The 23,908-nt window shown below is 45.2% G+C and overlaps 1 protein-coding gene across 1 annotated transcript in view; it reads left to right on the top strand.

Annotated features, from left to right (window-relative positions):
- The window catches only part of PARP8 (poly(ADP-ribose) polymerase family member 8), a 182,978-nt gene extending 159,722 nt beyond the window's left edge, over nt 1-23,256 (top strand). The window contains exons 20-26 of the mRNA XM_030567250.1: nt 4,536-4,648; nt 4,838-4,910; nt 6,299-6,368; nt 7,552-7,628; nt 10,884-10,953; nt 13,098-13,182; nt 21,462-23,256. Coding sequence (XP_030423110.1) covers nt 4,536-4,648; nt 4,838-4,910; nt 6,299-6,368; nt 7,552-7,628; nt 10,884-10,953; nt 13,098-13,182; nt 21,462-21,564 — 591 coding nt within the window. The 3' untranslated portion in view covers nt 21,565-23,256. The remainder of the gene's footprint in view (nt 1-4,535; nt 4,649-4,837; nt 4,911-6,298; nt 6,369-7,551; nt 7,629-10,883; nt 10,954-13,097; nt 13,183-21,461) is intronic.
- The last annotated feature ends 652 nt before the right edge of the window (nt 23,257-23,908 follow it).

The raw sequence follows: 23,908 nt of genomic DNA, 5'->3' as shown, positions 1-23,908 counted from the left end.
GGACTACCTCCTGCAATTTTTGGCCGTCCCTCCCTCCTACTCACCCCTCTTCTCTGTTCCTCTTCAGGCACCCTGCTCACGAGCAACTCCTTGTCCAAGAGGTCGAGAACCTCCCGCACCTTGGGGCGGTGGAGGAAGGTCCCTCGGGACATGAAGGGAAAAGGATTCTGTTCCCACTACTTCCTAATCCCAAAAACAAAAGGGGGGGCCTCAGACCCATTCTGGCCCTGTGTTGCTTCAACAAGTCTCTCAGAAAGTTGAAGTTTCGCTTGGTCTCCCTGGCCTCCATCATCTGGGAAACTGATATTTTGCCCTCAACTTGTAGGATGCTTATTTCCATATTCCAGGGTCACAGACATTTCCTCCATTTCATAGTTGGCGGATGCCATTTTCAATTCACGGTGCTACCCTTTGGCCTGTCATCATCCCCAAGGGTGTTCACAAAGTGTATGGCACCCAGTGGCTGCTTACCTGAGATGTTAGGGTTCCAGGTCTTCCCAACTGGCCCATCAATGGCAGATCTCAGGAGCAACTGCAAAGGAACCTCTATCTGGTGCATTCCATCTGCCGCAACCTGGGCCTATTGATAAAGGAGAAAAAATCCACCTTATCGCATGTCCAGCAAATAGAGTTCATCAGGGCAGTTCTCAACTCCATGCAGGCTAGAGCCTTCCTACCTGAAGCACGTTTTCAGGCCATGTCGGATCTGATCTCCCATGTAAAGAACCGCCCGCTCACCACAGCTCAGCAGCTGTTGGGCCAAATGGCCGCGTGTACATACGTGGTCAGCCATGCTCGAGTCCATCTCCGGCCTCTGCAAGCATGGCTGGTGTCGGTCTACATCCCCAAGAGGCACGACCTAGACCGGGTAGTCAGGGTGCCGTACCACATCAGATCATCCCTGGATTGATGGTTGGACCCTGGGTCAGTGCTGGAGGGTGTCCCCTTTGCAATCCCATCCCCGTTGCTTACCCTGGTCTCCGATGCTTCGGACCTGAGGTAGGGAGCCTACCTGGGCAAGGTTAGCACCCGGGGCAGCTGGTTGCAGAACTATCTGGCCCTCCACATCAACATCAGGGAGCTCAGAGCGGTTTGCCTGGCGTGCCACGCTTTCTTGCCCCACCTGAAGGGCAAGGCGATACAGGTCCTGACAGACACTAATGCCGTGATGTATTATATCAACAGGCAGGGCGGTGCCAGGTCTTCGGCCCTTTGTGAAGAAGCTCTCCACCTTTGGCATTTTTGTATGCGGCATGCCATTCATCTGATAGCAGCAAACCTGCCTGGAACCAGGAACGTCTTGGATCACCTCAGCAGGACCGTCTCACCAAGAGTGGTCTCTCCATCCAGAGGCAGTCATTATTATCTTTTGAAAGTGGAGAACTCCCCAGGTGGACTTGTTCGTGTACTGTCAGAACAGGAAATGCCACGTGTTCTGTTCACTCTGGGGGATGGACAGGTCAGGGTCACTGATATATGCCTTCCCACCAGTTCCATTGATCCACAGAGTCCTTGTGAAGATCAAACGGGATAGAGTAAAGATTATCTGGATAGCCCCCGAGTGGCCTCACTAACAGTGGTTTAGCACCCTGCTGGACCTTTCAATAGCTGCCCCACTGCGACTACTTCTCTGGCTGGACCTGCTATCCCCAAACCATGGCAGTCTTCTGCATCCGAACCTGGTGGTGTTGCACTTGACTGCATGGCTAAATGTGGAGGAGTGGGAATGCTCAGCCCAGGTTTAACAACAGAAAGTCCACCACCAGAGAGACTTACCTGGAAAAGGTTCACATGCTGGGCTTTGGAACGATGTATCCAGGCCTTGCTGCAGGTGATCCTGGATTATCTTCCACACCTCAAGCTCCAGAACTTGTCCCTGTTATCAGTCAGGGTCCACATGGCCGCTGTTTCCGCTTTCCACCCTCCTTTCCAAGGCAAGTCAGTCTTTGCTCACTACATGATGGCCCAGTTTTTTTGAAAGGTCTGGAGTGTCTCTACCCTCACATCCAGGACCATGTCCCTCCCTGGGACTTGACTCTCATGCTGTCGAGGCTCATGGGGCCTCCTTTTGAACCTCTGGCTTCCTGCTCTGTTCTCCTTCTCTTGTGAAAGATTTCATTCCTGATTGCGGTAATGTCCGCACGCAGGGTGTCTGAGATCAGGGTGCTTACTTCAGAACTGCCCTATGCATTATTCTACAACGATAAGGTCCAGCTGTGGCTGCATCCAGCGTTCCTGCCCAAAATAGTTTCCCAGTTTCATACGGGCCAGGATATACTTACCTGTCTTCTTCTCGAAGAAATCAGAGGAGAAGCACAGGTTGCATGCCCTGGATGTCAGAAGGGTGCTGGCTTCTACATCAACAGGACAAAGCCGTTTCACAAGTCAACCCAGCTGTTCGTTGCGTTGGCAGACAGGATGAAAGGTCGTCCAGTATTTGCTCAAAGGATTTCATTTTGGATCATGGCCTGCATCTGCTATGAGCTGGCGAAAGTGCATGCACGGGCAATAGTCAAGGTTCACTCAATTAGAGCACAAGCGTCATCAGCGGCCTTCCTGGTTCAGGTGCAGATCCAAGAGATCTGTAGAGCTGCTACCTGGTCATCCGTCCACACATTTACATCCCCTTATGCACTTACCCACCAGGCCCAGGATGATGCTGTCTTCAGAAGAGCGGTGCTGCACGCTGTAAGACCGCAAACTCCGAGCCCACCTCCATTGACACTGCTTGTGAATCTTGTAGAATGGAATTGACATGAGCACACGCTCGAACAAGAAGAAATGGTTACTTACCTTCTTGTAACTGTTGTTCTTCGAGATGTGTTGCTCATGTCCATTCCATTATCTGTCCACCTGCCCCTCTTTCGGAGTTGCTGGCCAGAAGGAAATGAAAGGGCATAGGTCTGGTGGTACTGCATATACCAATACATGGACACAGCACTCAAGGGGGCACCACTACCAGCTCTACAGATACCGCTCAGACAAAAATCTCCGACTACCATGCATTTCCCCCCATTCTTGATAAGGCATCAGCCACTATATTTTCCTTTCCTTTGATATGAGTTATTTCTATGTCAAATTCCTGTAGGGATAATTTAGACTCATCCCCTTAGCTTGGTGCAGCAACGTCAAAGGGATGTGGTCAATCAAAACCTTAATTTTTGTATTAGACAAATAAGGTTGAGGATGCTTGACTGCCCAGACAGTGGCATAGCATTCTTTCTCAGAGAGAGCATAGTTTTGTTCAGTGGGGGTCAGTTTTTTGCTTAAGTATGTGATGGGATGCCTCTTGTCCCTGTTTCCCCCCCCCCTTGCCCCATCCTGCATCAGTACTGCACTTAACCCAATTTTAGAAGTGTCAGTACACAGCACAAATGGTCTGTAGAAATTGGAGTTGACCAAAACAGTCTCTTTATACAAAGCTTCTTTTCTGGAAGCCTATCTCACAGCCTCTGTCCTTATCACCCAGTCTGGTTTCCCTCTTTTTGTAAGGTCTCTTATGAGGGCCGCAATGTAACTTTACAAACCTCCAGTAATAGTTGACCAGGCCAATAAAGGATTGGACCTGCTTCTTGGCTTAATGAGCAGGCCAACTCTAAATAACTTCTATCTTTAAAAATGGGTGAACCAACCACTGCCCACTCTGTGTCTTAGGTAGGATATCTCAGCAGGTCCCATCTTGCATTTGGAGACCTTGATGTTGAGGTTGGCTTCTCTCAGCCTTTGTAACACAATTCCCACTTAGTTTAAATGGTCTTGCCAGGAGCTACTGAAAGTATTCAAGTCATCTATATAGGGCCTGGCAAAGGTTTGTAACCCTGAAGCACTTTATTGACAAGTCTCTGAAATGTGGCTCCTGCATTTATTAATCCAAAAGGCATAGCCAAACTCCATTATAAAAGTGGATTTTTCTTGGACATCAGCATCTAAAGGAATTTGTAAGTATCCACAAGTTAAATTCAGTGTGCTTATGAATTTTGCACCACCCAATAGATTCAGTAAGTCCTCTATTCAGGGTGTGGGATATGGGTCAGGTTGTGCGATAGCTTTCTAAAATCCACACAAAAGCTCATGGTTGTATACTTTTTTCATGTGCTATTACAATAAGAGATGCCCAGGGACTTTTTGACTTAGTAACTGTTCCCATTTTCAGTGTGCTTTTGTAAGTGTTCAGTGAGACCTTGGGATTTGGCATGAGCTGATACTTAGTCTACCAACATCACACCACTCTGATCAAAACACCAGGAGTAAATTGCTCAATTCAGTTATTTCAGTGGTGTCAGCATGGTTCATCTTAGGTTGTCATGTATGTCATGCACTTTCGTATACTTCATAAACTGGGAGGTATTTTTAAAATTTTATTTGAAGTAAAAGCTATTATAATGAGACTGCCTTCAAATTATTTCCTGTCTGACTCGAGGGGCAACAGTATATTGCATGAACCAGCACAATATCTTAGAAAAACTTAATTCTGAAGATGCAACAGGTCCGTGTTCATTAGCATCTTTTCACTTGTGCACTGTTATATTTTACAGCAACTGAAGTTCATGCACACTCCCCATCAGTTCCTCCTTCTCAGCAGTCCACCAGCCAAAGAATCCAATTTCAGAGCTGCTAAAAATCTCTATGGAAGTACCTTTGCATTTCAGTAAGTATGAAAAAGGAATTAGTAAAAATAATGCTAGCAGTTCTTATTGTGCTCGTATCATCTGAAAATATGTATAAAGAAAAACAGAGGTTTTCCATTGCAAATACATTGTTTTAGAGAAAACGGTTACTTTCATTCTGGGTGCCTTGAAACACTACTTATTTTCCTTCTTTCCACTTTATTTTTAAGTGGTTCACACATTGAAAACTGGCACTCCATCCTGAGGAATGGCTTAGTTGTTGCTTCCAATACAAGGCTGCAGGTAAATAATAGATACAAGGGTTCTTATCTGACCTATAGATACAAGGTTACATATTAAACATAGGGCACCTTTGGGGAGAGGTAGTTGAGATGGCTATCTTGGTGATCAAAAACTACATGGTGCAATTATATCCTCCCTTCTTTCACATTAATCAGTTGTTCCACTGGTCCTTCTGAAGCATTGATGGTGAAATCCTGGCCCCAGTGAAGTCAATAGCTAAACTCCCATTGACTTCAGCAAGGTTAGGGATCCACACTGAGGCTGTGCACAGCAGCACCTTCAGTGGCAGAGGAAGTACCAGATGCAGGACTTCCTCTTCCATTTAGTAGATATTGTTCAGTACTGCTAAAGAGAGCATCATAAGGACCAAGTCATGGAGGAGAATGAGAGTGGGGTGACTGAATGGAGCAAGCTAAGATGAAAGAGAAAATTTACAGGGGACAGTTCAGAGATGGGGAAATAGAACAAAAGGATTCAGTGAATACAGATAAAGAGTGCAAAGAAGAGAGAGACAGTACAATAGGGAGGGAGGGAAAAGAGACATCAGTGGAAAAGAGAGAAGAGAGAAAGTTGGGGAAAATGACAGAACTCCCTACTTAAGCTCTTGTGTGCACCCTAATAAGGAACTGAGCAGTTCCTCTGAAGTCAGTAAAGTTATTCACATTTACAGGCTCTGTCTCTATATTTCTACCAGGTGCTCTTGAAACCCTGTTTAAAAACATGAATTAGGCAAAAGCATCATTGACTTCTGAAACAAATTTAAACAGTGATCATTTATTTATTTACTTAATTTAAAAATTATACCAGCTGTGGCCCTGATACTGCAAACATGTATTATGAATAAAGTCGTGCAGATGCATCATTGTTTTCGGGATCAAGGGTTATATTTCAGATTTAACCTAACATTTTTTTATTGTTTATCATCGTGTTTGCTAATAACATTGATTTGTTCATGGATTGCAGTGTTAAATCTCAACACAAATACATCTATAACATTGATTTGTTCATGGATTGCAGTGTTAAATCTCAACACAAATACATCTATAACTTCAGAATATGGAGAAAAATTTCCTTTACCACCAATAGATCTAAAAACAGGGAGCACTATTTTACAGCTATAAACTGAGGCAAACTCCTGTATCTGCAGGCAATTGGAATGGTCTGTGCCATAAAAATAGATTTTGCATGGTCTTTAGTTTGATACAGAAGAGTTTGTGTAATATTTGCCGCAAGTTTTCTAAGAACTTATTTTGTACATAATTTAATATCAGATACTGTATTGGTGGGAGGACAAATAATTATCCAGATCAGTTTAGATCATGTGCCATGTTGTTTTCCTTTGTAAAACTATCAAATTAATATTAAGCCTTTTTTACATTATTTTTCAGCTCCATGGTGCAATGTTTGGAATTGGGATCTACCTTAGTCCATTGTCAAGCATATCATTTGGTTACTCAGGTGATATTCATAAATCACTCTAAAGAGGGGGAAATGTAAAGGGATATTTTAATTTGCTGATTTTTTTACCGGCTTCGTTGTTTTAATCATTGTAGTAATTTTGTCTGTTTCTATCTTAGGCCAGCATTTGCAAAAACAGGAGCTCCTGTATGCAAAAAATAAGCTCCTGAATTCCCATTTATGGTCTTAAATACATGCCCTGATTTTCAAGGGTGCTGAGCAGCCAGGACCTCCCACTGAAGTCATTGGCAACTGGCATCCATTACTTTGGAAAGGAGCCTAAATGTGGACTTAAGAGCCTGCTTTTGCACTTCTGTTTTTAAAGATCTTGGCCACAGCATGCAAATATATTTATATACAATATGCATACACTGTATATTTCAATGTGTGTGCATAAGCATATAGGACCCAATCCAGAAAAAGCATTTAAGTATATGCTTAACTTCAATCTGAAGCGTACTCCCATTTAAGTCAATAGGACTACTCATATGCTTAAAGTTAGGTACATGCTAAGGTGCACTGCTGGATTGGAGCCATGTAGGAATAAAGGACAGGATATAGTAGCATAAAGGACCATCTTTTTGTTCTGTTTGTACAGCGCTTGGCACAATCGGATCCTGGTCCATGACTAAGGTCCTTGATGCTATTGTAATATAAATAAGAATAAAGGTGTTAAACGTCATGGAGTTAGGAGAGTGGCATGATTTCCATGTGGCAAATGTTATATAGATCACTCACTTCAAAATAAAATAGCATTTAATATAAAAAAAGTAAGTATTAAATTAAAATCTTTTATGGACTCATTCTAATTCTTTTTCCAGTAGCACACCACAAGCAGCAAAGCTCGATTAACTTTAAACTGAAGTCCATCCCTTTTCAGCAAAATGCTTAAGCACATACTTAAACTGAATTCAGTGGAATTTAAGCTCATGTTTAACTGCTGTTGCACCTGCTTAAAGGTACTTTGGCTATTTTAAAGACATTGGAACTGTCGTGCAAATGTGTGGTTCTTGGGACTGAGTCAGACTGGTGGTAGCATGTGATGCGAGAGAGAACAAGAATTTTAGGATGCTTTGCAGAGGAATCTGACCCCACTCTAATATCTGCTTTCACTCTCCATGTATATCTTATACTTACAATGCTTTACACACCCATAAACCTGAAGTAATTTTAATGACTTTAGGGATGAATAAGAAGCAGCAGAAGGTGTCAGCTAAGGATGAACCTGCTTCAAACAGTAAAGGCAGTAATGCATTACAGGTACAGTAGTGTATCAAATGATATATCTGGAAGGCGCATTGGGTTTTGTAGCTGGGAAGGAACTAATATTCCATCTTTGGAAAGTCGAAAATCTCTTTTATTGTACACAATCAGCAGTATCCAAAGACATTGTAATGATCAAATATAACCAGGGCCGTCCTTAGGCATAGGCAACATAGGCAGCTGCGTAGGGCACCTGAAAATTTGGGGCACCACTGGGTCTTAGTGTCCACCGCTTGTTTTCCTATCCCTGTTCTGACCCTTCCTGCAGGCTCCCACAGATGGCTGCTCTAGCCTGGTGAGTCTTCCTTGGGAGGGAATCTAGTAGTTAAAAGTGAAAAAACTCCAGCCTGCCAGACCTATTAGCACAACATTGAAACTGTTAAAGAGACATTCAAGGGGTAATAAAGCCATTTAACAGGCATTTGCCAACCCCAAGGTATATACTGACAGGTTTCAGAGTGGTAGTCCTGTTAGTCTGTATCAGCAAAAACAAGGACGAGTCCTTCTGTCACCTCAAAGACTAACAAATTATTTGGGCATAAGCTTTTGTGAACTAGAACCCATTTCATCAGATGTCCACGAAAGCTTATGCCCAAATAAATTTTTATACTGTCAGTTTCTGACTTTACTGACAAAAACAGTTGTGCATTAATGTAATATTTACACAGAACATGTCGGTCTACAGGACCTTAGTTTAAAATTTGCTTTAAAAATATTTCATTAGTGAGCTGGTGAAGATTATAAAATCACATTTCTAAAAAATTCTTGCATAGAGTTTTAGATGCACAATCATCTTTAGCCTTAAATGTGTGGATCTTCAGACATAGTTTTTTAATAAATCCTTCAAAAGACCTCCCTTATCTAAAATACACATTTTAATTACTATAGTTAAAAAAGTGCTTCCAAGTCTTCCTGTCCTTTCTGTCCATCCCTTCACCACCTCTCCCCCCACTCCCCACTGAATAGAACCCTTAAAGGGACAACAGTCCTTCCCTTCCAGATAGCTGGACAAAGAGTTCCCTTTCTTTACTTCTGACTATCCGACAAACTAGTTTTAAAAGAACCCTCCAGCAAAATCAGTACCTTAGTAAGACAAAATCCTTGTTATACCTAAAATCTTTGGAAACATATTTTTTTTAAGTTGGTGAAATTTCATAACCATGTCTCTTGTTATGGAGATCACACAAAGTAAATTACTGTTTCCTTTTTCTAAAAGCAATGAACATTGTTATGAACACACTAAACCTCTCTGATTAATTTAAAAGAATGTCTTTGTTTCAGTGAGTTAAATATGTAGTAATCTGGAATGCTGGTTTAAGATTTGAGTACATTTAAAATATAAATTCAACTTAGAAATACTGATGAAGAAAATGTAAAACAGAGAAGAGCTGCATCATGTATTCCATTATATGTAATGTTGTATTCAGCAGGACAGCTGACTCACCCTTACTATGAAGTTTTTGCAAATAAATCTCTGACAAACTTCAGGGCATATCAAAAAACCTGTGACAGACATTTTTTATTCCCAAATTTTAGTGCTTTTAATTAGGTACTTTCTTCATGTCCATTCTGCATGAGGGAGAGTGCATGGAAGTCTCTGTGGGGAACTGTGACTCTCGGCCACCATGAGGCAGGCTGGGCATCTCATTATCCTTTGCTGTCAAGTCCCTCCTCCCCCTCCCCCACCAGGCTGTGAGCGTGGGCTGCCATCCGGCATAGGGGCACCAGTTTAATAATACTGCGTAGGGCCCCATAAATCCTAAGGACGGCCCTGAATATAACCCAACCACTGGTAGTAACAATTTACAGATTATACTGCAGCAAATGCGGATTTCCTTTCATAGGCAGAACTATATGAAAAGAAAATGAAGAAATATCGATTGAGTCTTTAATTCAGTATCACTCCTGGCAAACCTCTGCCTGTGAACTCTGGAGTCTTTACTAAATTAGTGTGCAGTATGGATCTAGAATGGGTAATGCTATAAAATTAGTTTGTAACCCTCTAGAGTTCCATTCATAGCATGCTACAGATTTTCTTTGTGATAGTTTCTAAACTCTAAGTTGGTAAATTTCTGCTTAATCAAAGGTGAACTCATAGCAATTATTTATAGATGGGCATTGGGCTTACAGATGGTTAAATCCTTAGGAGGAAATTCTACACCCATTTCCCTTAACAAGTATATGCATACCGGCATGGTTCCTCACTACAGGAGGGCCATTCAGAGGAATTCTGTAACCTCTAAGTCATGTCACCATATTCCATGACAGCTCAGAGACCAAAGGCGTAACATAGCAGGGTTTGGCCAAAGAGACCATGACTACATTTATCCACTAGCCCAGCAGTTCTCAAACTGGGGGTCGGGACCCCCTTTGAATGGGGTCACTAGGGCTGGCTTAGTCTTGCTGGGGCCCAGGGCTGAAGCCTGAGCCCCACTGCCCAGGGCCGAAGCCAAAGCCAGAAGCCTTCAGTCATGGGCGGCGGGGCTCAGGTTGCAGACCCTCTGCCTGGGGCTGAAGCCCTTGAGCTTTAGCTTTGCCCCCTCTGCCCAGAGCGGTGAGGCTCGGACTTTTCCCCTGCACCATCACCACCCAGAGCAGTGGGGCTCGGTGGGCTCAGGCTTCTGTCCCCCATCCTGGGGTCGTGAAGTAATTTTTGTTGTCGGAAGAGGGTCATGATGCAATGAAGTTTGAGAACCCCTGCACTAGGTAAACTCACATGTAGAGCAATACATGCTACTATAGCCAATGTGCTAAAGAGCCCTTGTACTATTGTACTGTACCCAGCTGTTATGTCATGAATCAGGATTCCATCCCATTGATACCAATGAGGAGAGAGATGTTATGGCAGATATAGATACTCATACAGCTCATGAATTGGCGTGATGGCTACAATGGTTCTCTGTGCCCTGCACCCAGCCAGATTGGAGGATTCTGGTCTCCTCATGTAGGTTTCTTGTGAAAACCCCAGGGCAACCGGATTTGACTATCATTTTACTACTTTTATTAGCTTGTTTCTCATAGATGGTGTTATTCTCCACCAATATTATCCAGCCCTTAAATTGCTAATGAAATGGATCCTTTGCTATTGACTAAAGTAGTTTGAATATCCACTATTGCATTTTTAACCCAATAATGCAAATGTGTCCAGCGAGACTATGTCAGTAAATAAACGATTTAAAACAATACTCTTGTTACATTTTTACCCGTTTCCTTTTACTATTTTAATTATTTTTTCCACATTTTATCCCTCAGTCACAGAAAAAAGGACAGCAATCCCAATTTTTGCAAAGCCGTAATTTAAAATGCATAGCCTTATGTGAAGGTAAGCTGAAAATCCCTTAAAACCCAAATTCTTTCTCAGCGCTGTACCTGTTTGAATTTGTAAAATGCAAATTAATACAAGCTTTAATTGAAGTTAGGTTTTTTTTAATAAGACAACATTGGCAGGTGTGCAGATGCCTACATCATTTCTGGGTCTTAAATCTCAATGCAGTCCGATCCCCCATTCTCCCCACACTACCCATTCCCCAAGCATACCTAGGCCATTAATAAGGTGGACTCAACATGTGTAGAAAGTGACTAGTCACCATCCTTTCAGTCTCCCAAATTCTAACCACATAGCTAGGGTTGGTAAAGACCCTTAGCAAGTCCTATATTAATGGTTTGAGCATCCAGAAAGAACATCTCTCTAATCTGAATTCCCAGCCCCGTTTTGACAGCTTGGGAAAATAATCTTTTCTTCTAGTAACCACTATACATGAATTGATTTCTGTTCTCTGCTTGTGCTTAAAAATCCATATAGTTGTGTCCAATCTATATGACTATAGTCATTTTCAAAAGACTTGGCCATTTTTTTAAGTGACTAGCAAATATGTATCTATTTTGACAGCAGGTAAAGGAAGGTAAGGATTTCATCTCAGCTATAAAAATATTTTGGCACTGTTTGAAAGGAGAATAATTTTCAAGATGATACAATTTAAGACAATTTTTAAAGGGACTTTATCTCAGCCTATAAAATTGCATGTGCAAATTCTATACATATATGAAGCCTTTAAAGGACATTTTTTTAAAATGTAATCCGTTACTGTTACCAGTTAGATTCTAATGTCATTCTAAAATTCCTGGAAACAGACCTGTAATGAAACTAGAATTTGTCTTTATATTTCTAATAATTTAAAAATAAAAATCTAAATATCCCAGACATACTTTTCCAAGTGTAAATGGTATTCAAATGTAGAAATGAATGTGCAGAACTATTTCAGTTATCATATGTCTTGTTTCTCTGACATATTTTAATGTACAATTTGCCAAAATATATTTTTGATCAGCTAAAATCCATCTTGAGGAAGGGAAGAAGAGAGAGAGGGAGTTAGTAAGATATAACAACTCGTGAAAAAGTCAGTCATAAAAGAAAAATGTCTAGTGTTTATGAATTGCAAGAGGCAAACATTTGTGTTGACTTAATATGAAAAAAAGAGGAGATAAGATTTAAACCTCACACAACAGATTGTAAAACTATGTATACATTCATTTATGTACAATAGTGTTCAAGTGCATTTATAGAAGGTCTTTGGAACAAAATAGTTTGTATTCAAAAATGGCCTCTACTCAGAAAACCTTATTTCTGATCATTATCTTCATGGTTAAAAAAAAATCAGTGATCTAATATGTAGCTGTTTCCTAGAGAAGTGGTACCTAATTCTCCTGATTCATAATTCCCTCTGTATGTGTGTCAGTGATTAGGACATGGGTGGTTGTGCCTAGTGGTTAGAGCAGAAGCCAATTCCAGTGCTTACAGCAGAAGTCAGAGGCCAGAGCAAAGATAGGAGACGAAGCCAGAAGTCAGAGCTGATGGTCAGGACCAGGTTACCTGGAGCGAAGCCAGGCAGGAGTAGGGCTAGGTCCAAGGCAGGAGCTATCACAGTCATGGGCAAATGCTTTGAACAGCCACTGAATTGCTGTTGCTGGGCTTAAGAACTGATCTGTTACCATTCCAGTCAATCAGGTGGTGTATCCAAGTCAGTCAGGTAACCTACTACAGATCAGCTGCGTTCATTAAGTTGCCCTGAGATTGGCTCTGCTGCAGGCCCTGGTTCCTGACACTGGGTGCGGGGCCGGGAAGCAGGGTTCTAGTAGCATTTGAAGAAGCATAATCCTAAATAATCAATGACTCATTTCCCAGTTTTTTCTTTCATATTTTACTTTTCACCCATTCATTATCAAACATAAATTTTCTTTGTGCCAAAGTTTGATTAATTGGCCCACGGTACCCTATACCACTGGTTTGTCCATTGTTAGCGAGAATTAAACTGATGTCCTAACTCCTAGGATCAGCCAACTCCAGAGTTCTAGACCATGCGACTGACATTCCCACAATGCTATTTACAATGTGTGGAAGCACAGATATTTTTAAATTATGTTTTCCAGAGATGTTTTCACTGTTCAGTGTTTGTTCTCTCCTTATAGTGATAACCTCACCTGATCTGCACAAACATGGGGAGATATGGGTAGTTCCCAACACTGATCATGTGTGTACGAGATTCTTCTTTGTGTAAGTACATTGCTTGCTTTTAGCTTTAAAATTCTATTTGTATATTTCCTAAAAAAAATTTCCATGTTTTCTTCAGTTTTTTTGCAACAACTTTAAGAGGCCAAAAATAAAATCTTCCTAATAATTTTTCAATAATTTATTTTTTTAAAGAAGTGTATGCTAGATCAATGACAATAGATTATTTTGCTTCTACCTTTTGTTATAATCAGAAAAAAAAGAACAATAAATGAAGGGCTATAGGCTGTTCCCACTCTATATGAATATGTCACTGAAGTGTATCACTGAATTGATAGTAAGTGTATCACTGAACTGATTTGAGACCAAAAAATAACCCTCCTAGAGTGTACATCTGAAAAGCCAAGGAAGTCAAAATTAGGGATAAAAAGATGTGATATATCTTTAAGTTGTACTTAGTTGTAAAACAGATCTTCTTCTTCGAGATGTGTCACTCATGTCTGTTCCACAATAGGTTTACATGCTCACCATGTGAACCGGTGCCGGAAGTTTTCCCCTAGCAGTACCCATAGGGGAGCGCCCCTAGTGACCCCTACAGTGGCACTTCCATGACGCAATATAAGGGGCACTGCGCGCTCCCCCCACTCTCAGTTCCTTCTTGCTGCCAGTGAAGGTACTTCGGAACTGCTCTGCTCCAGCTTGGCTGCAGCTCTCCTCCAGAACTCTTGTTCGTTCAGTGTAGTAGTACCTGTAGTTAAGTAGTTTAGTTTTGTTTAGTTTAGTGTACCCGGGCCGGGGCATGCCCCATGCCCTAACTTTTAAGTCATGTGACACTTGTAGGTGACCAATGCCAGTGAGTGATCTGCACACGGACTGTTTATGCTGTTTGGGTGAAACCCATCTCAGTGATCGCTGCAAGATTTGCAAGTCGTTCAAGCCTCGGATCAAGCGAGAAAGAGATATTTGGCTCCAGCCATCCTGATGGAGTCGATGTTGACCCCGACTCCAGCACACCGCTCCAAGTCGGCACTGGGTACCATGGTATTGGTGCGTGGCGACCCTCCCCGGTGCCATCTACCAGTCAGCACTGCTCCCCGTCCACAGGGCATGCCAAGAATGCTAAAAAGAGGCCTTCTCCACCACGGCACCGGAGCAAAACTGGAGGAGAGGCTAAACCCATGCTGGGCAGTCCTCAGTCCCCATCGGCCTCTAGGCCACCAACTCAGGTCAAGTGCAGTAGCCCAGCCCATTCAGAGCAGGCTTCCAGGATGCCCTCCATGCTGGAGGCCCTGTAAGCGTCCCAGGATGTTATGTCCATGTCGGTACTAGGGGCACCACCAGTGTTGGCTCTGCAGTCCAGAGGCAAGCCACTGCTGGGATCTACGCAGTCACCTCCGACTCGGTACTGGTTGCGGTCGAGGGAATATTCCTGACGCCGTTCGCCGCTCAGCAGCTGTCCCATGCGTAGTCCACACAGGTTGCTGTCAACCCCCACCAGGTTGTCTGGCTGGGTTCCGACTGGCCGAGACTCCAGGCAGTGCTCAACCTGGAGGAGTGGACACCAACAGGACCAAAGCGGACAATGCCAAAGTCCTCGTTTCCGAGGGGCTATCATAGCCAGTCACAACATGAACGTCGACGCCATTCCCGTTCGTCGTCTCGCTCCAGGATCTCACCATGTCATCACTCCCACAGCCCTGGGTGTCGATCGCCATCGCCTTGCTGTCACAGATCCACCCACCAGAGCCGATTGCAGAGCAGCTGCTACCAGCGGTACTGCTCCTCCACATCAGGATCACAGTCTTGTGATCGGCACTGCTCCCTGTGCCACTGCTCTTCCTGGTCCAGTGACAGCAGCAGGTCATACATTAGCCCAGCCTCCCTTCGTAGTCATCGATGAATGGAACAGGCCAGCCTGGCCAAACAGCCTGTTCCGCCAGTGCCACAGCATGTGCAGCGGCATCGGACCCCATGGCCGGCACAGTGGTACCAGTGGGCACCATGGCCCCTGACACAACCCCTGGTGTGGGCTTGCTCGGTGGCCGGAGCCTCAGAATAGCCATCGGCCTCCCTCTCCCAGTCTACGAGGAAGGAGTCGTGGGACGTGCATCTTTGGCGCCGTGCCCGGAGAGCGACCAAGTAGTGGATCTTCCAGTGCCAAAGAACACAAAGTACCACGCCCATCTCCTCAACCTCCCCTGATGAGGTGACTATGGCCCCTCCTCCTTCCGTCCCGCAGGAGGACTCTAAAGCCCACCAGGAACTATTGGAAAGGGTGGCATGAAACTTCAACCTTCAGGCAGAGGAGGTGAAGGAGCCCTCGGACTCCCTCTTTAATGTCCTGTCCACCTCGGTACCGGGCAGGGTGACTCTGCCACTCCACGAAGGGATGGAAAAAATTTCAAATGCCTTGTGGCAAACCCTGGTCTCCTTGCCCCCCATCTCAAAGAGAGCAGAACACAAGTATTTTGTGCCCGCCAAAAGACATGTATACCTATACACCCACCCTTCCCCTAACTCCGTGGTGGTCAAGTTGGTCAACCACAGGGAGCGGCAGGGCCAAGCAGTCCCTACTCTGAAAACTAAAGACTCAAGGGGGCTGGATTCGTTTGAGAGAAAAAATTATTCGTTCTCAAGCTTTCAGTTACAAGTGGTGAACCATCAGGCTCTCCTGGGTTGGTATGAGTTCAATCTGTGGGGCTCTCTGCCTAAATTCGAGGACTCCCTCCAGGAGCGTGACAGGAAGGAGTTCAAAGTGCTGGTGGAGGAGGATACAGCGGCTTCCAGGGTAACCCTGCAGGCAGCATCGGATGCAGCAGACCTGGCTGCATGGTCCATTGCCTCTACGGTATCCATGAGAAGTGCGTCGTGGCTCCTGCTGTCTGGACTGTCCAGTGAGGCGCAGAACTCCTTGCAGGATCTCCTGTTTGACAGCAAGTCTCTGTTTGCAGAACAGACAGACATAAAACTGCATGCCCTGAAAGACTCTCGCACTATGCTTAAGACTCTTGGCCGTTATGTTCCTGTTCCGGCTAGACCTAAGTTTAAGCCGCAGCAGGCTGCCACCCAGGCCACATACTCTAAATATGAGCCCCCTTATAAAAAGTCACAGGACTATAAGAAACACCCACAGAGGCAGTCCTGGTCTGCCCTCAGCCTGGGTCCTTCAAGGGCAAACAAGCAGGGAAACGACAGTTTTGACGGGACACCCATGGTCACTCTACCAGTTCACATCAGGGATCCACCCACAATAAAGCTTTCCTTCTCCAACCGGTTGTGTGCTTTTCTCCTGGAGTAGTCGTGTCTGACCTCGGACCGATGGGTCCTCAGCACCATCTCCCAGGGCTACGCCTTCCAGTTTACTTCTACCCTGCCCAACCACCCTCCGTCCCCATCCCTCTTGGGGGACCCCTCTGACGAGGCTCTGCTCAAGCAGGAGGTGGGGCGGCTCCTTGGCCTAGGAGCAGTGGACATGGTGCCAGCGGAGTTCAAACGCAAGGGGTACTACTCCCGCTATTTCCTTATCCTGAAGGACAAAGTGGGGGCCAGGCCCATCCTGGACTTGCGAGGCCTGAACCAGTACATGTGAAGCTAAAGTTCCACATAGTCTCCCCAACCTCCATTATTCCATCCCTGGCTCCCAGGGACTGGTACACCGCTCTCAATCTGCAAGACGCGTACTTCCACATCCATATATTCAAGGGGTATAGGCGCTTCCTCCGTTGGACAGGAAAACAACCAATTTATAGTCCTCCCATTTGGCCTGTCCACTGCCCCCAAGGTATTCACCAAGTTTGTCTGTGGTGGCGGCCTACCTCAGGCACCGGGGGGTCCAGATCTTCCCCTATCTGGATGACTAGCTGGTCAAGGGCAGCTCCTAGTTGCAGGTGTGGGACCATGTGGCACTCCTTCTGTCCACGTGCGCAGGACAGGCTTTAGGAAGTGCAGGGCCCAATTCGAACAGTTTAGATGGGGTCCCAGCAGGGATGACTTAAAAAAACCAAACAAAAAAACACACACACATATGTAAAACACATGGGGCTTGTACTCATTGGGTGGTACTCCGAGACTTCAGTGGTGGGTCCTTCACTCGCTCCAGGTCTTTCGCAGCACTGAAGGACCTGCCACCGAAGTGCCACCGAAGACCTAGAGCAAGTGAAGGACCCGCTGCCAAAGTGCTGCTGAAGACCCAGAGCGCCGCCAGGTGAGTAAAAATTAAACAGGCGCCTCTAGCCAGGGAAGGGATTCTCTCAGGGAAGTGCGCGGGGCCCTCTTAGGCGCGGGGCCCGATTCGGGGGAATTGGTGGAATAGGCCTAAAGCCAGCCCTGCACATGCACCATTCTGGGCCTGTTGGTGAATGACCCCAAGTCCACATTAGTCCCGGTACAGCAGAGTTTATCGGGGCAGCCCTGGATGCCACATCGGCCAGGGCATTCCTCCCACCAGACAGGTTCAAGACCCGGAAAGGGCTCATCAACACAGTCACAAGGTTTCCAGTGACAACAGCCAGAGCGTGTCTCCAGCTCTAGGGTCACATGTTGGTGTGCACATATGTGGTTGGCCATGCCAAACTCAGGATGAGGCCCTTCCAGCTCTGGTTGGCCTCGGTGTTCTCCCAGGCCAGAGACAGGATGAACAAGGTCCTAACTGTGCCCGAGCCAGTGATCGCCTCCCTACAATGGTGGTCCCCCCCCGAGAACATGCTCCGTGGGGTCCCGTTCAGGGGCAGGCCCCTGTCGATGGAACTGGTGTCGGACCTGGGGTGGGGAGCCCATGTAAGAGACATTCAGATCCAAGATCTGTGGTCGGCACAGGACCTGGCCCTCCACATAACTGTCAAGGAGCTCATGGTGGTCTGGCTGGCATGCGTGGCCTTTCGCTTGCACCTGGAGGGCAGCGTGACTAGGTTCTCACAGACAACACAACCTCGATGTTTTACATCAGCAGGCAAGGCGGGGCCCGATCCTCTGCCCTCTGCCTGGAAGCCCTCAAGCTGTGGGACTTCTGTATAGCCCATGACATTTGCCTATAGGCCTACCACCTGTCGGGTGCCTGTAACTTGTGGGTGGATCGCTTGAGCAGGGACTTCTCTTCTCAGCATGAGTGGTCTTTTCACCCAGAGGTGGTGCACAGACTTTTCCAAGAGTGGGGAACTCCCCAGGTGGACCTGTTTGTGACTCAGCAGAACCGGCACTGTCCCCGGTTCTGCTCTGGGGAACTGGGACTGGGTGCTATCTCTGATGCCTTCCTCCTATCCTGGTCAAGCCTGTTTCTCTATACCTCCCCTTCCCCACCCTCCCATTTCTGCTGATCAGCAAGGTCCTGGAAAAGATAAAAATGGACAGGGCCTGGGTCCTCCTGATCACTCTGGCGTGGCCCAGGCAGCATTGGTACGGGACCCTCACGAGCCTGACACTCGCCCACTGTGGTCATTGCCGTCCCACCCAGACCTGCTCTCCCAGGAGCTGGGCCACCTCCTCCACCCCAACCTAGCAGCACTCCACCTCACGGCGTGGCTGCTCAATAGCTAGGCCGGGAGGAAAGGACATGCTCGGAAGGGGTTCAGCGTGTCCTCTTGGAAAGCAGGTGACCTTCCACGCATCGAGCCTACTTGGCAAAGTGGTCTCAGTTCTCCTGATGGGCAGCTGAGCAGGGCATTTCCCCTGTGGCTTCCCCGATCCAGCTCACTTTATAGACTATCATCTCCTTCACCTTAGGGCCCAAGACCAGGTGCCCTCATCCATCAAGGTGCACTTGGTAACCAAATCGGCCTTCCACCCACCCAGGCAGAGGCATACGGTATTCTCCCACGCTATGACTAGCCGATTCTTTAAGGGAATGGATCATCTCTTCCCGTACGTTAGGCCCCCGGTCTTGCAGTGGGACCTGAACTTGGTGCTGGCTTGGTTGATGGGTCCCCCCTTTGAGCCACTAGCTACATGCTTCTGGTCGCACCTCTCGTGGAAGGTAGCCTTCCTGGTGGTGATCACATCAGCTCGATGGGTCTCAGAACTCAGGACCCTGGCCTCGGAGCCCTCGTACACGGTGTTCCATTATGATAAGCTCCAGCTCCGCCCACATCCTTTGTTCCTCCCAAAGGTGGTCTCCTCCTACTACACGGGTCAGGACATTTTCCTGCTGATCCTCTGCCCCAAGCTCCGCCTTCACAAGCTGGATATGAGACGGGCTCTGGCCTTTTACCTGGAATGGACTAAGCCATTCAGGAAGTCTTTGCAGCTGTTCATCTTATTGGCTGAAAGCATGAGGGTTCAACCAATCTCCACTCAGCGGCTCTCCAACTGGATCATCTCGTGCATCTGTACCTGTTATGACCTGGCAGGAATCCCTCCACCATCAATTGTAATGGCACACTCGACTAGGGCGTAGGCCTCATCTGCTGCCTTTTTAGCCCATGTCCCCATTCAGGACAACTGCAGGGCTGCCACGTGGTCTTCAGTTCACATGTTCACCTCACACTATGAGATCGTCTCCCAGATCAGGGAAGACACAGGTTCAGCAGGACAGTGCTCCGTCCCAGGAATTTGTGAACTCCTACCCATCTCCAACAGATATAGCTTGGAATCACCTATTGTGGAATACACATGAGCAATCACTCGAAGAAGAAAAGACAGTTACCTTTTCCATAACTGGTGTTCTTCGAGATGTGTTGCTCCTGTCTATTCCACATCCTGCCCTCCTTCCCCTCTGTGGGAGTTGTCTGGCAAGAAGGAATTGAGGGTGAAGGGGAGCACACAACTCCCATTATACTGTGCTATGGAGTCACCACTCTAGGAGTCGCTAGGGGTGCTCCCCTACAGGTACTGCTAGGGGAAAAGCTTCCGGCACCGGTGCACATGGCAAGCACACACACCTATTGTGGAATAGACTTGAGCAACACATCTCAAAGAACGCCAGTTATGGGAAAGGTAACTGTCTTTGTCCTTTGATCACATTTGATTCATTAACAGACCACTATATATCAACAGAGGCCCACATCCTGCAAAGAAGGCCACCCAGATGGACCCCTGTACCCATCCAGAGCATCCTTGATTTCAAATTTGCAGTAAATGAGGTCTTGTCTTCACTGGGGATTTGCCCTGATTGGTGGCCACTCACTGGTATTTGTGTACCAGTGTAAATACCTAGTATAGACAAGGTAAACTGTGGTTTACACCAGTTCCTGTTATCCTTGTTTAAAGCAGGAGTAAGCTGCACTTGTTTACTATATCTGCAGTTGAAACTTGCACAGGTACAGATCCCTAAGGGTATGTCAACACAGTAGGTAAACACTCGTGTCTGACCCAGGTCAGCTGACCTGGACTTGCAGGGCTTAGCCTGCGGGGCTATAAATTGCCATGTTGACATTTGGGCTTGACCTGTAATCCAAACTCTGGGACCCCTTGAGGTGGGGAAGGTCCCAGGGCCCAGGTTTCAGCCTGAGCCCAAACATCTACACAGCAGTTTTTAGCCCCTCAGCCTGAGCCCCATGAGCGTCAGCTGACCTGGGCCAGCCACAGCCATGCTGCAGGTCTTTTATTTCAGTTTAGACATACCCTAAGTGACTGACCAAAATTGACTGATATCAGATCAAATCCCTAGTTTAGACAAAGGATCAGTCACTGCAGATAGAGAGTGCAGTAACTTACACATGCTGTCATAGCACTCCGCTCCAGGAGGTTCCCAAGAGACAGTGATGGTAATGAAAGGAAGCTCTTGGCATATGAGCTCCCGCAGCTGATGAGCTGCCAATGGCTTCAATGAGCCGGGGAAGGCAGTAGTGCAGCCCCAGCAGGTCCTGCTGGACTTCAGTTTTGCTGGTTGGCCTCTTCTGTGAAAGGGCATATCCTGCCATCAAACAGCTTCACACTCCTGGAGTTTACGCTCGCCACATAATATTCATGGCTTAGTGCAGAGGTCGGCAACCTTTCAGCAGTGGCGTGCCGAGGCTTCATTCATTCACTCTAATTTAAGGTTTCACGTGCCAGTAATACATTTTAACGTTTTTAGAAAGTCTCTTTCTATAAGTTTATAATATATAACTAAACTATTGTTGTATGTAAAGTAAATAAGGTTTTAAAAATGTTTAAGAAGATTCAATTAAAATTAAATTAAAATGCAGAGCCCCCTGGAGTGGTGGCCAGGACCCAAGCAGTGTGAGTGCCACTGAAAATCAGCTTGCGTGCCGTCTTCGACATGCGTGCCATAGGCTGCCTACCCCTGGCTTAGTGTTTAAATAAGGAGCATTGTAAAGTCTGTAATCAATGTCATTGCATAGTGAATAAAAAGTGGATTAAAATTTTATTTTTTGTCTGTACTTTTTTAGTTATGAAGATGGCCAAGTGGGTGATACAAGTATAAATACACAAGAAACAGGCATTCACAAAGAGATTCTTCGAGTCATCGGTAATCAAACTGCTACTGGGTAAAAGGACCACTCCTATTTAATTGATGTGATTTGGAAGCCTTCCTCAGTCTCAAAGCTGGATTTTGAACTGAAGAAGATGCGAAAAGCTAATTTATTATTATTACTACTACTACTATTACTGCTACTACTACTAAACAAATTAACCTTTTGAATACTTCCTTTTTTCTTACTTAGTATTTCTTATCTCATTGAAATACCTGAAATGGTATGAGTTAGCAATTATAGGGGTACAAAGTCCATTAATATACTATAACAAATAGCAATTAAAGAGACATTTGGGTTGCTCACAATAAACAATTTAAAAAGGAGTTTTGTGCTGATATTTTTATATTAAACTCTTTAATTGGACCATTTTAGTACAGTATACCGGTATTTTAAATTTAGAACGACTGAAATATAAGCAAGAGAGAAGATTTTATAGCGGAGAACCTGCATTATACAGGACACTTTGCAATAAGAATATTCACATATTTTAATACACCATAAAAATGGTTTCTGGAACATGTCAAATTAAAGAGGGTGGTTACTTACAATATCATAGATTCATTTTACTGTATGCAAATGCAGCTAGAATTTAGTGTAAAAAAAGTTAAAAGAAGAAAACATTTTTGCAGTATTCAGTTATGCCAAGAGAAATATAACTACATTGATGGTGTGTGACTAGTCTTCTTCATTCTCTCAAAAGAAACGACGCCATCCAGTAAACAGTTCAGTTACATTATTTAAAAGATGCAAGCCAAGTGAGCTGACCAGAGTTCCAGGGGCTGAGAAATGAATTTGTAGTGAAGCCGTTTGTAAACCACTTTTTACAATGACCTATCACCTCAGTTCAGCAAGATACTTAGGTGTTTTCAGTGGCATTGCTCTTGTGATTAAAGTTAGACATGTGCTTAAGTACCTGGCTGAATCAAGACCTACATGTATTTCAGTTGATTGTCCAGTTAGGAAGAAATAGCAATACCTTTCATGTTACAAACATGTCAGAATTACTCTTGAGTTCCCTTTGGTGAAATACTGTTAATTCATCCCTAAGGAAACAAAGCAAATCCGTTAAATCTTTATGATTTAGGAATTGCAAGTGTTAAAAATAAAATGATTACCACAGTCTTAGCATGTTGACAGCACACTTAGGGGCCAGGGACCAATCCTAAAAGGTGCTAAGCACCTCCTAGGAAGTGCTAACTGCCCTCAGCTCTCACTGACGTCATCTTGCAGGATCATGCCCTCTCTTTTGACATTTCAAATCCCCTCTCTGTACATCTCCACTTACTCCCTTGCAGCCTTGAAAAGGGAGAAGATAGACACAAAAAATTACCATAGAAGATCACACCTTGAGCCCTCCAGAAGTGGCCTGTACTGTTATTAACATGATGGTTATTAGGAAGACCCCAGTGTGTGCTTGTTTTTTTAAACAGAGCAGAAGTCATCTAGATAATTGCATAATGTACAAAGATACTAGAGTTTAGAGATTTACTGTTGGAAGTCTTTTGTTATTCCAAATTACTTTGCTTTTTGTCTCATCACTCCTGTTTCCCTGTATCACAAAATAATCCTCACTCAAAAGGATAAAACTGAAGTTCTCTAGAATAAAAGTAGAGTTCTCCAAAGGGCCTCTTTGGAACCAGGCCATCTCTGGAGACACCAATAATAACCTGCAAAGAGTTCTGTGGCACCTTATAGACTAACAATCATATTGGAGCATGAGCTTTCGTTGGTGAATATTCACTTTGTCGCATGCATCCAACGAAGTGGGTATTCACCCATGAAAGCTCATTCTCCAATGCGTTTCTTAGTCTATAAGGTGCCACAGAACTCTTTGCCGCTTTTATAGATCCAGACTAAGACAGCTACCCCTCTGATACTTGACAGTAATAACCTGTGGCACTGCAGCGCAGTTTAACATCTTGCACCAGGGATGATTCCTGGAATTGATCCATCTACATGGAGCAGTTAGGTAGTGTGAAGGATCGGACTGCACAAATGCAAAAGTAACTCAGAATTGAGGCTGGAAATCTGGACTGACCATCCTGCCATAGCTCCTCCTGCTATATATACATGTATGGCTGAACTGGAAGGAGGCTGAGCTGACGTGTGTGATGAAACATGGAACATGTGATGAAATGCTGTACCTAGAAGAACTGAGGGGAAGTAAGGAGTGGGCTATGCAGCAGGAAGAAGTCCACAGAGGAGTCCTGTAGTGGCTAAGTGGAATGATGGCCCATCATTTCAGGTGGCCTCCTCAAATATGGGATGTGCAACAAATAGGTGGGGCCAAGAGGGGGTCGGAGCCACCCTAAGTGATGTACTTCTCTCTCCCCCCCCCAGTTACAGCGGATTTACAGCCT

This window comes from Gopherus evgoodei, chromosome 6 (assembly GCF_007399415.2).
Source record: "Gopherus evgoodei ecotype Sinaloan lineage chromosome 6, rGopEvg1_v1.p, whole genome shotgun sequence".
Taxonomy (NCBI): Eukaryota; Metazoa; Chordata; order Testudines; family Testudinidae; genus Gopherus; species Gopherus evgoodei.
This window is presented reverse-complemented; position numbering and strand designations above follow the sequence as displayed.